Source organism: Sander lucioperca, chromosome 11 (genome assembly GCF_008315115.2).
Source record: "Sander lucioperca isolate FBNREF2018 chromosome 11, SLUC_FBN_1.2, whole genome shotgun sequence".
In the NCBI taxonomy this organism is placed as follows: Eukaryota; Metazoa; Chordata; class Actinopteri; order Perciformes; family Percidae; genus Sander; species Sander lucioperca.
In genome coordinates this window covers 20044573-20057103 of record NC_050183.1, presented here as the reverse complement: position 1 = coordinate 20057103, position 12531 = coordinate 20044573, and the positions used below count along the sequence as shown (strand labels likewise).

The following is a 12531-nucleotide window of genomic DNA, read 5'->3' as shown; positions in this document are numbered from 1 at the left end:
GAGAAGCATCTGTATACAGGGGGATGTATGACTGCTGCAGTACTATTTATTGTTTATTTTAATTTATTATTTTTATAACATTACATTATATACATTGCGGACTAATGCACTTTTTAATGCACTTTTTAAGTTTAACCCTTAATGGATGGGTTGGCTGTAAAACTGAATTCTACTAATAAAGTTATCTGAATAAAGTTATCTGAATCTGAATCTAAATCTGAATCTGAGAAGTTGCGTGGGTGCAGTTTTGGACATTACTCTCGATGACATTTGTTTTGCCTGTTTAACACTATGAACAACTGTTCCTATAACACTGATATGCATGAGGCCATAAAACAGTCAAATAGACATAACCACAAACATTGATGCATTTGGATAAAATGCTTCTCCCTTAAACTAAAATCCAAGATCTGAGAGCAAGACAATCTACATTTGGGATGTAAGAAATTCAAGGATGTCACTCCAATCTATAAAAGAAAAAAAAATAAATAAATAAAAATGTGAAATTAGATTTCTGATGATTTCTACAGAACAGGGGCAGAACAAAACATTATAAGCTGTTATACAAGGTATCCTGCCAGACAGCAGTATGCTACATCGAGCAGTCTGGGAGACGGTGAGAAGAGTTTTTTTTTTATTATAGAGACCTCTTTGCGTGAGATGGTGAAACAAGAGGCCAATCCGAAGCCCCTTTCTAAAATGTCCACAGATTAATGACTCATTTGGGTGTGTTTGTTTTTCACAGTACAAAGAGCAAATAGGATTATAAACCTTTTAAAATCAATGATTTTACGATGGATGTCTTTATTTTTAATCAATCTAACTCAAGTTTAGATGATATACAGTTGAAACCCCTTGATTGGCCAAACTAGTTACAACTGTGGTAAAGGCATTGCTCAAAATCATGTTTTCATTCTCTGAAACATTATTTATAACAGAGGTCTCTTCTAGTTACTCACTAAACCAGTGGTAGGTGCAGATCAGCCATGAGGGCTCTGCCCTATCGACCAACTGTCTGTCACTTCCCCCTTCTCTCTCCATGTACACAAAACACATGGTAGAACATTAACCCTTGTGTCATGGTGTGTGTGTGTGTGTGTGTGTGTGTGTGTGTGTGTGTGTGTGTGTGTGTGTGTGTGTGTGTGTGTGCGCACACAGGTATAATCCCATATTGTGTGCCTGCCATATTATAGCTGGCTGCTATAAAAGTGTAGCAGAGTGTGGGTTGGGCTATAAAAGCATAAATATAGCATCAACCAAATAAGATCAGGACAGGTGAGGCAGACAGGATCATTCAGAAGATTCAGTAAAGGTGGACAGAGCTTTTTGAAGAAACTGTTAGGAGGTGTTGGCTGCAATTGGAGATAAATATAGGCCTAATATTCAGCCATAAAAGCCAACAGGTGGAGTGCTGCAACAATTATTCTCCTGACTTGAATTAGACAAAAACTGGACCAAATTTAAGCCTCCACTCTATTTTTAAAACCAAGACATCCTTGCTTTGACAGTTTTAATATAATTCAGTTGAAAGATCAACCTAAGTAGAGTTTTGAGGTACTTTTAGGAGTTGTTACTCGTAGAGGAGGTTGAAGCACCAGTGTCAAAATGTGTTCAGGTGGCTTTGCCAAGTGTCTGGGGATCAGTCTGATGCCTCTGGCGATTGTGTGTGTGCTGTGTAACATCCTGCTCTTCTTCCCCGGTGGAAAATCTGTCGACAGTCAACACATCACAGAGCAAGTCTGGTACTTTGGAGGCATTCTGGGATCTGGAGTGCTGGTGAGTACATTAAAATTTCAACACTCAGTAATAGCTGGTAAAATAAAGGATGCTCACTGTGTGATATCGGCTGCTTTTATCATCACTGAAGACACATTTCTGCATTCTTCAGATGTTTTTCAAATTTAATATGTTGCTACTTAAGTACGATACATGGGGCATTTTGTCATCATGATGATATCCGTGTGTCTGTGTGGAGTCATGAACACAGTAGTTTATGAATAACAAACCAAAAATTCATTAATTCAACAGTTATTTTCATTATAGATCGATCTGCCAATTATTTCCTCAATTAATTAGTTCATTGTTTATTCTATAAAATCAGTCAGACAAATAGCGAAGTTTAAAATGCCTGTTATTCCAGATCCAAAGGTGCATGTCTTCAGATTGCTTGTTCTATCTGATCAGCAGAACCTAGATATTCAGTTTGCTATATATAGCCTAGGCCTATTGCTAAAGAAACAAAGACAATCCTCCCATTTAAGAAGCTGGAATTGAGGAATGTTTAAAATGTTGTCTTAAACAAAGAAATTAATTAATAGATCCATTAATCAACTAATTGTTTCAGTTTTAAGACGTACATTTTTCCTTCGCCTGGAAAATTTTACGAATCTATGAATCCGTTTAAAGCCATGTGTAGAATGATGTATGTGATTTTAGCATCTTTCAATGATCCATGATCTGTTTTATAGATGTGTGTGTGTGTGTGTGTGTGTGTGTGTGTGTGTGTGTGTGTGTGTGTGTGTGTGTGTGTGTGTGTGTGTGTGTGTGTGTGTGTGTGTGTGTGAACTTGGGATGTGTTTGGGCGACAGATGATCTTCCCGGCTCTGGTCTTCCTGGGTCTGAAGAACAATGACTGCTGTGGTTGCTGTGGCAACGAAAGCTGTGGGCGGAGATTTGCGGTGATGAGATGTTCCACTGTTTAAATTCTCACCATAATGAAATAATTATTCACAGCTGTGTGAAGCTGGGCGCAGATTCAAATTAGGCCCACGGAACAGAAAGATTAGAAGTAGTATTTACATGCCCAAGTATCTATATATAGGTTATATAGGCTCAATAAAACACTAGAAAGTAAACCAACATCATAAATTTAAGCAACAATCAGCTGGGATTGTTGTATGCACAATACCAGGACACTAAAACTGAAGCAGCTCAATGGAATTCAGCCATCATTCATTTTATTATTTACACCTGTGCTTTTCCCACTGTGAAATATCAAAATGTTCTCGGTGAAGGTCTATTAAACTGGCCTGCTGCTCATGTAGATCAGGCTCTGTGGCAATTTTTGGTGTAGTGGCCACACTTGAAAGTGCAAATCACGCTACACCCAAGGACCTAGAAAGTAATTTTTCTGTATCCTACAAAAGCGATCCATTAAAACGGCCATTCATGCATACAGGCAGTCAGAAAGAGAACGACCCATGCAGCAGGAACAAGAACAAGCATTTTTTTTCCCAAATGTGTTGCTTAAACAGCTTGAATTGGAGTGAAAAGACTGCCATGTTTGTCCTACTCCTTGTGTCAGAGTGGTATTGGATATTTGCAACCTAGAATATAATGTGAATTGCAAAAACTTGCAAATAATTGGTGTTCATTTTTAATTCTAAAAAGAAATACTGAAAATGTGATGGATCGGATTATGAAATACCATTTACAGCACAAAAAGGTAAGCACAACATTATGTTGTTATGGCTTATTTAGCTTTTCTATTATTGTGTTTTTGTGTATGATCAGTATAGATTTGTTTGCATTTGCTCCACATTAATGTCTTTCTATTAGGTAATAATATCTTGAGCTGTGTTCGCCACAAGAGGACCTAAATTACCGGTAGTAACTTCTTCAGAAAGAAGACAACTTTTCACCGCAACACAACTTTTATATTCTATTATAGTCCCTTTTATTACTTTTTTTGGTAAGAAATAGGTACAAAAAATTATAAGCCTCATGAGTGGCCAAAGATTAATAAATAAACAAATAAGAGAGAATCAAGCATTAAGGCTTGCAGGGTGTTGCTTGTTTTTATGTTCATCACTTCTACCAGTGGATCTACTACAGTATGTTGAACTGTTACCTGCATTATCAGTTGTAAAACAAACACAATGGCACTATGTACACACCCTTCATGATTTACACAGCAACAATTGCCAAGTAAAACGCCACACACACATTCACACACAAAATTGATGAGATTTTGATCCCCGTACAATAACAAGAAGTTTCGCATGACTTTATCACACAGAGCTGGTATCGTTCTGGTACAGACACACATAGTGGTCGATACTTTAGGAATGTGTATGTGTGTGAGATGAAAGAATCAGCAAACACAAGTCTGTAAGATTACCACACACACACACACACACACACACACACACACAGATACACATATACTTAGTTTGTTCTCTGCACACTGAGAGAATAACTTCATTGTACAGTAGTCACAGAAGTTAAAAGCGAGATAGTTAAAGGTATTGATTCCCAATATGTTAACTTATCCCTCTCTCTCTCTCTCTCTCTCTCTCTCTCTCTCTCTCTCTCTCTCTAGATGCTGAGTTCCATACTGTTTGCAGCTGTGGGTGTTGTAGGGGCTGGTTACTCAGTTATTGTTTCTGCTGTAGCCATAAACCACGGACCTAAGTGTGTGGTTAGCATTAATGGCACAGACAAGCAGTGGAACACTCCCTTTTCAGATGGGTGAGACAAACAGCCCTATTAAGTATAAAACACTTACCTCTTATTCAAAATTACGTGCACAACTGCAAGTGTAAAGATGGGCACGCAGTTTCTTTCAGTTGCTTGGAAATGTATCAGTTTATGTTAGAAATGTGATTTTTAGTTGCTTGGAAATTTATCAGTTGATGTTAAAAATGTGATTTTTACTTTTTATAATTTGGAATAATTTTTGTTAAAGGAATGTCTCCGCAAAAAAAAAAAAACACATAAGGTCTCAAACTATTCGTTTAACATATTGGTTGTGGATATAAAAGGAAAAGAATGAGAATAGCATGTAACCATCCAATGATGAACACATTTAAAGGGTCAGTTCCAGTTTTGGTCTGGTGTCAGACTGCTTCCAGTCTTTCGTCCAAGGTGATTACCATTTCACCATGTGATGCATGTGATGTCTTACAACACAGTAGAACAAACACAAAAACACTCATAAAAATCCATTTGTAAATAGACCTTGAGTCTAGTCAAGAGTATTTTACAAACTAATATTTCCAAGATTATAAATAATCATACTAACTTTGGCAAAACAAACGCCATTCACTTCTGTTGTCCAGGCAGAGGCAATAATCTGATAGATTGATTTTATTTGTAATTTATGTAAACCAAACCTTAAAATGGAACATTTTAACATCCCTTAACGACATTCTAGTCTGTTTTTATTGGTGCTACATCTGCTGCAGTTCACTGCACGGTAGCTTGTACCACCAGACTATTAAAGTGACTGTAATCCACTGAGATCACTCACTAATGAACCTGCTTTTCACCGGTTTAAAGTGTCTACAGATTTCTTTTGAAACCTGCTGTCTCTGGCGTGACCTCTAGCTCACCCAGTAAGAGCGTGCCCCTCATGTAGGCTGAGTCCTTTGCAGCGGCCCGTGTTCGAATTCGACCTGCGGCCCTTTGCTGCGTGTCATCCCCCATCTCTCCCACCTTTCCTGTCTATCCACTGTCACTCTGAAATAAAGGGAAAAAAAGCCCCCAAAAAATAATCTTTAAAAACCTGCTGTCTCTTCTTCTTCACCCTCCCTCTCCAGTGACTACTTGTCCAACAAAACTGCCTGGTCAACGGTATGCTTAGAGCCGGCTGGCGTGGTGTCCTGGCATCTCTCTCTGTTCTCTGTGCTGCTGGTCATTGGTATAATCCAGATGGCACTGTGTGCTGTGCAGGTGGTTAACGGCCTGCTGGGATGTCTGTGTGGGGACTGCTGTGGAGGGGTCAGTATGAAATGAGATGAGTTCAGTTAAGACTATTTGTGAGAAGAATTGGATAAATTTGAAGGGATAATAGACAGTTTATAGGTTATAATAGAATTTGCATTGTTGTAACACTTTTTCAGTAGCTTCTTTGTCAGACTGAAAGATTTTGATCTCAATGAACCATTTACTTGGTTAAATGAAGGAAAAGAAGAATACTAGTGAGGATCTCACAGGAAGTAAAAAAAATATATATATATATATTCTTACCCAGATACTTTCTAATAATATAATTAATAAACTGTATATTGCCCATATAATACCAGATTTGATACTTGGCTGGTGAATGAAAGTGAATTATTTAACTGGTTACAGCTTGACAGAGATGAATTACATTTTTAGAGTAAACCATGAAAATGTTGATCATGTTTGTCTTTCAGAGTGATGGAGCCTGAAGTTTGAGCACGTCCTACAGCTGTGAGAGTCTCCAGGCAGCTGTTTCCTGTATGGTTTCTGTTTTTAGAGGATGACAGTGGTTTCTTGCTTTATACCATAGCTGTACATTTTTGCATAAGAGCTCATTGATTACATTGTGCGTACTATCGGACAACACTGTTGAAATGACAGAGCTCTAATTTAAAGGGTTTCCCATTTACTCTCTAGCAAACACTAATGACTCCATCTTCTCATGATTGTGAGCACTAATCACTGTACTGTAGTTAACAATTTTAATCCTGCTATACACAAATCAGTGAATAAAGATCCTATTTTTGTATATGTATGAAAAGCAGATGGGACCATGACACAGGATAGGGTCATAGTATTGCTTAAAATACTGTTGTTTTTTTCTTATCTACTTTAAACAAGGCAGCAACCTGTTAGAAAAATAATTCTTAAGAGTTTCTCTCTTGAGATAATATATTTCTGTTACATGACTGCCCCCTGTTGGGTATTTGGTGTAGTAAGCATGAGTTTGATGGGGGTTAAAAGGTCATAGAGGTGGACCTACATATGTATATATATAACTATAAACTATATATAATTATGTTTACAGTCTATGGTATCAACACCATCAATAAAATCTAACATCATGTACTCCTCAATGAGTGTGTTTACATGGACACCCCGTTATGATGAATGTTGCTCTTAGAATCAAAAGTACTCCAACAGAATACTTTTATTTCAAAATGTTGTTCCAACGGACTTTAGTACAGTTGTCTAAAATTTCCCTTGGGATGAATAAAGTATATCTATCTATCTATCTATCTATGATCATGACAAATGTGTTATGGAGGTGTTTTCTTGTATCAGTGTGTGCCACGGGAAAATATTACTCACTGTAGGCATGGATGTAACTGTCATTAGGCTTTTTTCACTGCTCTTTTGTACAGACTTACATATGTCGGCCTTTTTATGACGAGGCACTAACTTGTGTGATGTGTTATTAAAGTACATCTTTCTGTACATTTGTGAATGACTGATCTGAATTCATGCTGTGTATGGGTTTACAACATAATCTGTTATTTTTAATTAACCTCTGCCAGTATTATGATACAGCATAAAAAATAAATTGGCTGTTAATTGAAGACTTGGCCTAACATGGAGCCACTTTCACCTCCTCTACATCTTTTGACATATTTTGTATAACAAAGTGAAAAATTTCTTACTGGAGCTCCCAGTTATCCAGACCGTCTCAGGTGATGACAGCCATCTTGACAGCATGTTATCGTGTTGGGACAGCCCATCAATGGTGCTTCCGCACTCCAAGTACACCAACTGCCAGAAAACACACAGACTTCTTTGGTCCTTATTGCTTATTCAAAGGGAAAATTGACAGTAATATATGAACCTATATGACAATATTATGTGGAATAGTCTGTATAATGCAAAGAAACTAAGGTGAAATTTACTGTAGCCTAAATTTGTAGTAAATTGTAAATGTGTTTGTCTCTATGTTGTAAGATGAGTGTGATGAGATGAAGGAGAAGGCCTGAACACTACATTCAGTTAGACTAGTTAGTGTCTGATGCCTGTTCTGTTGCTGGTTTCTTTTACGCATAGAAAAGACTTATAATTAGAGACAATTTCAGAGGATAATGTAATTTATGCTTCACTTTAACAACTGTAGATTCTGGTTACTTTGCAGATCAATATTTTGCACACAAAGCATCTGTTCACCTTATAGATAAAATATGATGCATTGCTATAACTATATATCAATAACTCTTACTAGTATTGAGATAACTCTTGTTATAATTTGATACTATAAATAAATTAAAATTGTTACCGATTAAACAATTAGCTCTACTTGAACCTGCTAAAATACTACATGGTAATGTTATATAATAAATACCTCAATCATGTACATAGTAATATATAACAACTGCTCAAATATATTTGTATGTAAAATGTTAATCTGCAACTTCTATGTGTCAAATAAATGTAGCCTAAATAGGCTTAAAACATTTCCTGCTGAACTGTAGTGCAGTATTGTAGTGCAGAGTGTCGTAGTACCTCAAAATTGTACTTAAGTAGGCCTAAAGTACTTGAGTAAATGCCTTACTGGAAAAGTATTTTATTTTTCTAGACGACAAACTTTTCAACTGACTCCTCGTTGCTAAAGATGAGATTAATCTGCTTTGGGACGGACAAACTGAATGATGCTCGTTAATCAGTCAAAGATTATCTATAACCGTCTCTGGCGGACAGTTTGAAACAAATGAGAAAGACATCTGTTTTTGTAGCAAGTTTATTTTTGTCAAATTATTAATAAATATATACAGGCTAGCTTGCTTCTATTTAGACTCACTGTATTCAAGTGGAACCATTAGATTAGGACGCCTCTTGGCAAACACGGAAGGAAATAAACCGCGTACCAACGGTGTGACCCCAATGAGAGGATGCCTGTCTCTAAAACTGTCCACATGCAGACGAAGGCCCGGTGTACAGGAGAGATGAGGGACGAGCTGCTTGGCACGGTAGGATGAGATGTACACGGTTGAGCTAAAATGCAGAGTGGTCAAGATATAAGGTTCACTACTGAGATTTAAATGCTGTAGAAATAAAAGCTGATGGATGACATCTGCATTGTTTTGCTCACTACTTTCCTCGCCACTGTCGCACTAAATGCTTGTGTGGTATATTTTAGTTGCAGCACTGTGTTGCCGTTGTATGGAGAAGGAACTTCGTAGACACTGCTCTTGGTATAAAAAGATTTATTACATCAGAGTTTTCAGCATCAATTTACAGACCCATGGATATCTGGAGAGACGACCGACCCAATCTTCAAAATTTGTCGCTCTGCCTTTTCTTTGTGTGGACAAAACTTATATCTCAATGCATTGTATCAACATAGGACGTAATTTTGTAAGTATATGATTGGATCAGGTAACTAGCCAATCAATGCCTGTTATCTGGCACAACTCCAAAAAAGGTCTCTTCTGTCTTGGGGGGACCTCTACTCATGTTAACAATTTCCAGATGTTCTCAGTAAATGTAGAGTAAAGTTCATGCATCCTCCTTATACCAAAAACTTAGATCACAATGGTAAATAGTCAGATACCACACTTGCTCTTGGGGGATTTACTAGAATTGTTGGGTCCTTCTTGTATGTTATAGAGTGTGGTCTAGACCTACTCTATCTGTAAAGTAACTTGAGATAACGCTTGTTATGATTTGATACTATAAATACAATTGAATTGACTCCACCTCCAGATAGTAGTCCATTTACAATTTGTTTACCATTTCAAAGTTGGACAGTTTAGCCCCTAGGCTGCACTGCATTGTAGAGTTTGGCATTCCAAATGAAATACTTATAATGTTTGGTAGAAAAACTAGATTTAAAGAATAAATAATTAAGGCCCCGTTCTGTCCAATTCACACATGTCCTTCTTTTGTGTCCTGTCCTTACAGGGGGTATCAGGCAAAGGTAAGAAATAGTTTTAATACAAAGGCATCTTAAATTCAGTGTCTTGACTGAAAAATGATACTTGATATTTAAACAGGCTAATCTTCTGATTGAGAGTGATATGATGAAGTTCTCCTTTCCTCTCTATAGGCATGTCAGAAACCGACTTGCGAAACAGAAGGTAAAGCTGCACATATTATTTCTTGTCTCAAAGAACTAATGTATACTGTATTTATTTATTTATTGAGATACATATAGGGCTGTAACAAACCGTGATTGCTGCTGTAAAGTTCAGGCTCGTTCCAAGCTCTGTTAAATCATAAATTCCTCCTCACTGCCAACTGCTTTTCAAACGATAGCAAACTAGGAACTTGTATCATTTTTTGTTGTAACTGTGCCCAAAATCAAAATGTTAACCAGGCTGTCCCACCTTGTGCAGAGGTCTTCCTCTGGATGAGCGTCAGTCTGCTGCAGAGCTGGAGGCCGTCCTGCAGCACCACCACAACCTGCAGGAGAAACTTGCTGAGGACATGCTTCACCTGGCCCGCAACTTGAAGAACAACACTCTGGCAGCACAGAACATCATCAAACAGGACAACCAGGTAACTGCACAGACACTATCGCAGTATTCATCACGCTGTATTGACAACATTAGGGTTACTAAAATAACTTGACGGTGGAAAAAAAAAATCACTTATATGAAGATGATTAAAAAAATAAAAAAAAAGCTTGATTCAAATAGTTTGTCTTTAAAGGTGGAGTAGGTAAGATTTATAAAACTAACTTTCTGTCAGAACTACATGAAGCAGGTAATAAAAAAAAAAAAAATCTCCTCTGGCACCACCTACAGCCTGTAGTGCAATTTGCAAAAATCCACAGCTTCCTGTTCAGATGCTCCAATCATCTAACTGTGTGTCAATCACCGCTCATGCATACGCATTCATTCTCGCTTGTGGGGGGAGGGGCTTAGGAGACCGTTTTGGGCTTTAGCGGATAGGGGGGGAGGGACTGAGAAGTTGTCGATGTTCAAATTTTTTGGCTAAGTCCTGGATCTTCGCAATCCTACTTACAGCACCTTTTTAAAACTTGAACAAAACTAAATTCATGTTATTTGGAAATCACACAATACATACAGATGTTAAAATAGTAATTGATAACAAAATAATTGAAAGAGTCTATGAAAATAAGTTTGTCTATAAGTCTGGGTGTTGTACTTGAACACAAGCTGTGCTGGAAGCCCCACATCAAATATCTGTGCATGAAGATGGCCAAGAGTATCGGTATATTGAGCAAAACCAGATGTACCTACAACCAGAAAACACTACATGCTTTGTACTGCATGCTCATTTGACCATATCTGTTATATTGGGTGGAAGTTTGGGGAAACCCCTACAAGAGCACCTTACAAAATATTTGCACATTGCAAAAAAGAGCAATCAGGATAATAAATCACACGGGCTATCACGAGCACACTAATCATCTGTTTTTGAATTCACCATTTTTTTTATTTATGGACATTATTAAATTTAAAACTGCACAATATATGTTTAGAGTTAAACAAAATGATTTACCATATAACACACAAACAGTGTTTAACGATAGAGACGGGGGATATCTTCTAAGAGGTACATGTTCAAACAACCTCTTGTTTGAACTACTCTTAAAAGCATGTGTATTTCAGTTTAGTGGAGTCCTTGACCTTGTAGAATGGTCTACAATGAGATCAAACAGAACCATACTATTATATATATATATATATACATATATATATATATATATATATACATATATATATATATATATATATATACATACATATATATACATACATATATATATATATATATATATATATATATATATATATATATATATATATATATATATACATACATATATATACATACATACATATATATGTATATATATATATATATATACATACATATATATATATATATATATATATATATATATATATACATATATATATATATATATATATATATACATACATATATATACATACATACATATATATATATATATATATATATATATATATACATATATATATATATATATATATATATATATGTACAGTTCAAAAATAGATTCAGAAAAACAATGCTTGACCAACACAGAAAGGTAACCTGAATATATATGTGGGAATTCTATACACAGTGTATAGTTGTATGTTGTTTAAGTTATTGGATTATTGTATGATTTAAAATTGTGTATGCTGTATGTGCATATCTATTTGTTTTTTATGTAATAATATGATATTGTGAAGGAGGGGCAGGACTTTATAAGCACTATGCTTCGAGGCTTGTGGCTGGATGGTGGATGGGTGTTGTAGTTTTTATTAAAGAGAAAGATTTAAAAAAATGTTTACCTAACATTTCAAAAAGAGCAAAATTAGTGTCTGTCGATTACTCGTTAAGTGTATTGTATTTTTGGTTTATTGCCCAGCTCTATGTCAGACTTCAACATTAACCAAGCAATGTTGAATTTTTGCCAATATGGATAAAAACCTCAATACAATATACACATATTTGCTATCTTATTTACATATTACATCAAAATAAGTACATCTCTAATCAACTTTTATTAAAATAAAAACAGCCATCAAAAGGAAACGTGGCGTACAAACAAAAGAACACATGAACACAAGAACAACTGCTTATAACAAAATTTAGGTCTGTCTGTCACTCTGAGGTAGAGCTTAGATCGGCCCAAAGAATCAAGCCCGAACCTGCCCGAGCCCGAGCACGTTGTGTCCGAGCCCGGCCCGGCCCGACACATTAACTGTAATTATGAGCACGAGCCCGATTTAAACCCGACAATTTTTTTAATACGTGGGCCGTTATAACTGACGTTCTCAACTACAATTCAGAGTTGTTTGAACTACAGAAATCTGTTTA

The 12531-nt window shown here is 36.3% G+C and overlaps 2 protein-coding genes across 2 annotated transcripts; both read left to right on the top strand.

Annotated features, from left to right (window-relative positions):
• The first annotated feature begins 1161 nt into the window (after window positions 1-1161).
• Window positions 1162-7164, top strand: tm4sf4 (transmembrane 4 L six family member 4). Its single transcript, XM_031283994.2, has 5 exons — window positions 1162-1776; window positions 2589-2678; window positions 4322-4470; window positions 5541-5721; window positions 6141-7164. The coding sequence occupies exons 1-5, from the start codon at window positions 1606-1608 to the stop codon at window positions 6153-6155; spliced, it is 606 nt and encodes a 201-aa protein (XP_031139854.1). The 5' UTR covers window positions 1162-1605; the 3' UTR covers window positions 6156-7164.
• A 1406-nt stretch (window positions 7165-8570) lies between these two features.
• Window positions 8571-10281, top strand: LOC116039110 (vesicle transport protein USE1-like). Its single transcript, XM_031283885.2, has 4 exons — window positions 8571-8678; window positions 9613-9628; window positions 9758-9788; window positions 10047-10281. The coding sequence occupies exons 1-4, from the start codon at window positions 8601-8603 to the stop codon at window positions 10279-10281; spliced, it is 360 nt and encodes a 119-aa protein (XP_031139745.1). The 5' UTR covers window positions 8571-8600.
• Window positions 10282-12531: the final 2250 nt, after the last annotated feature.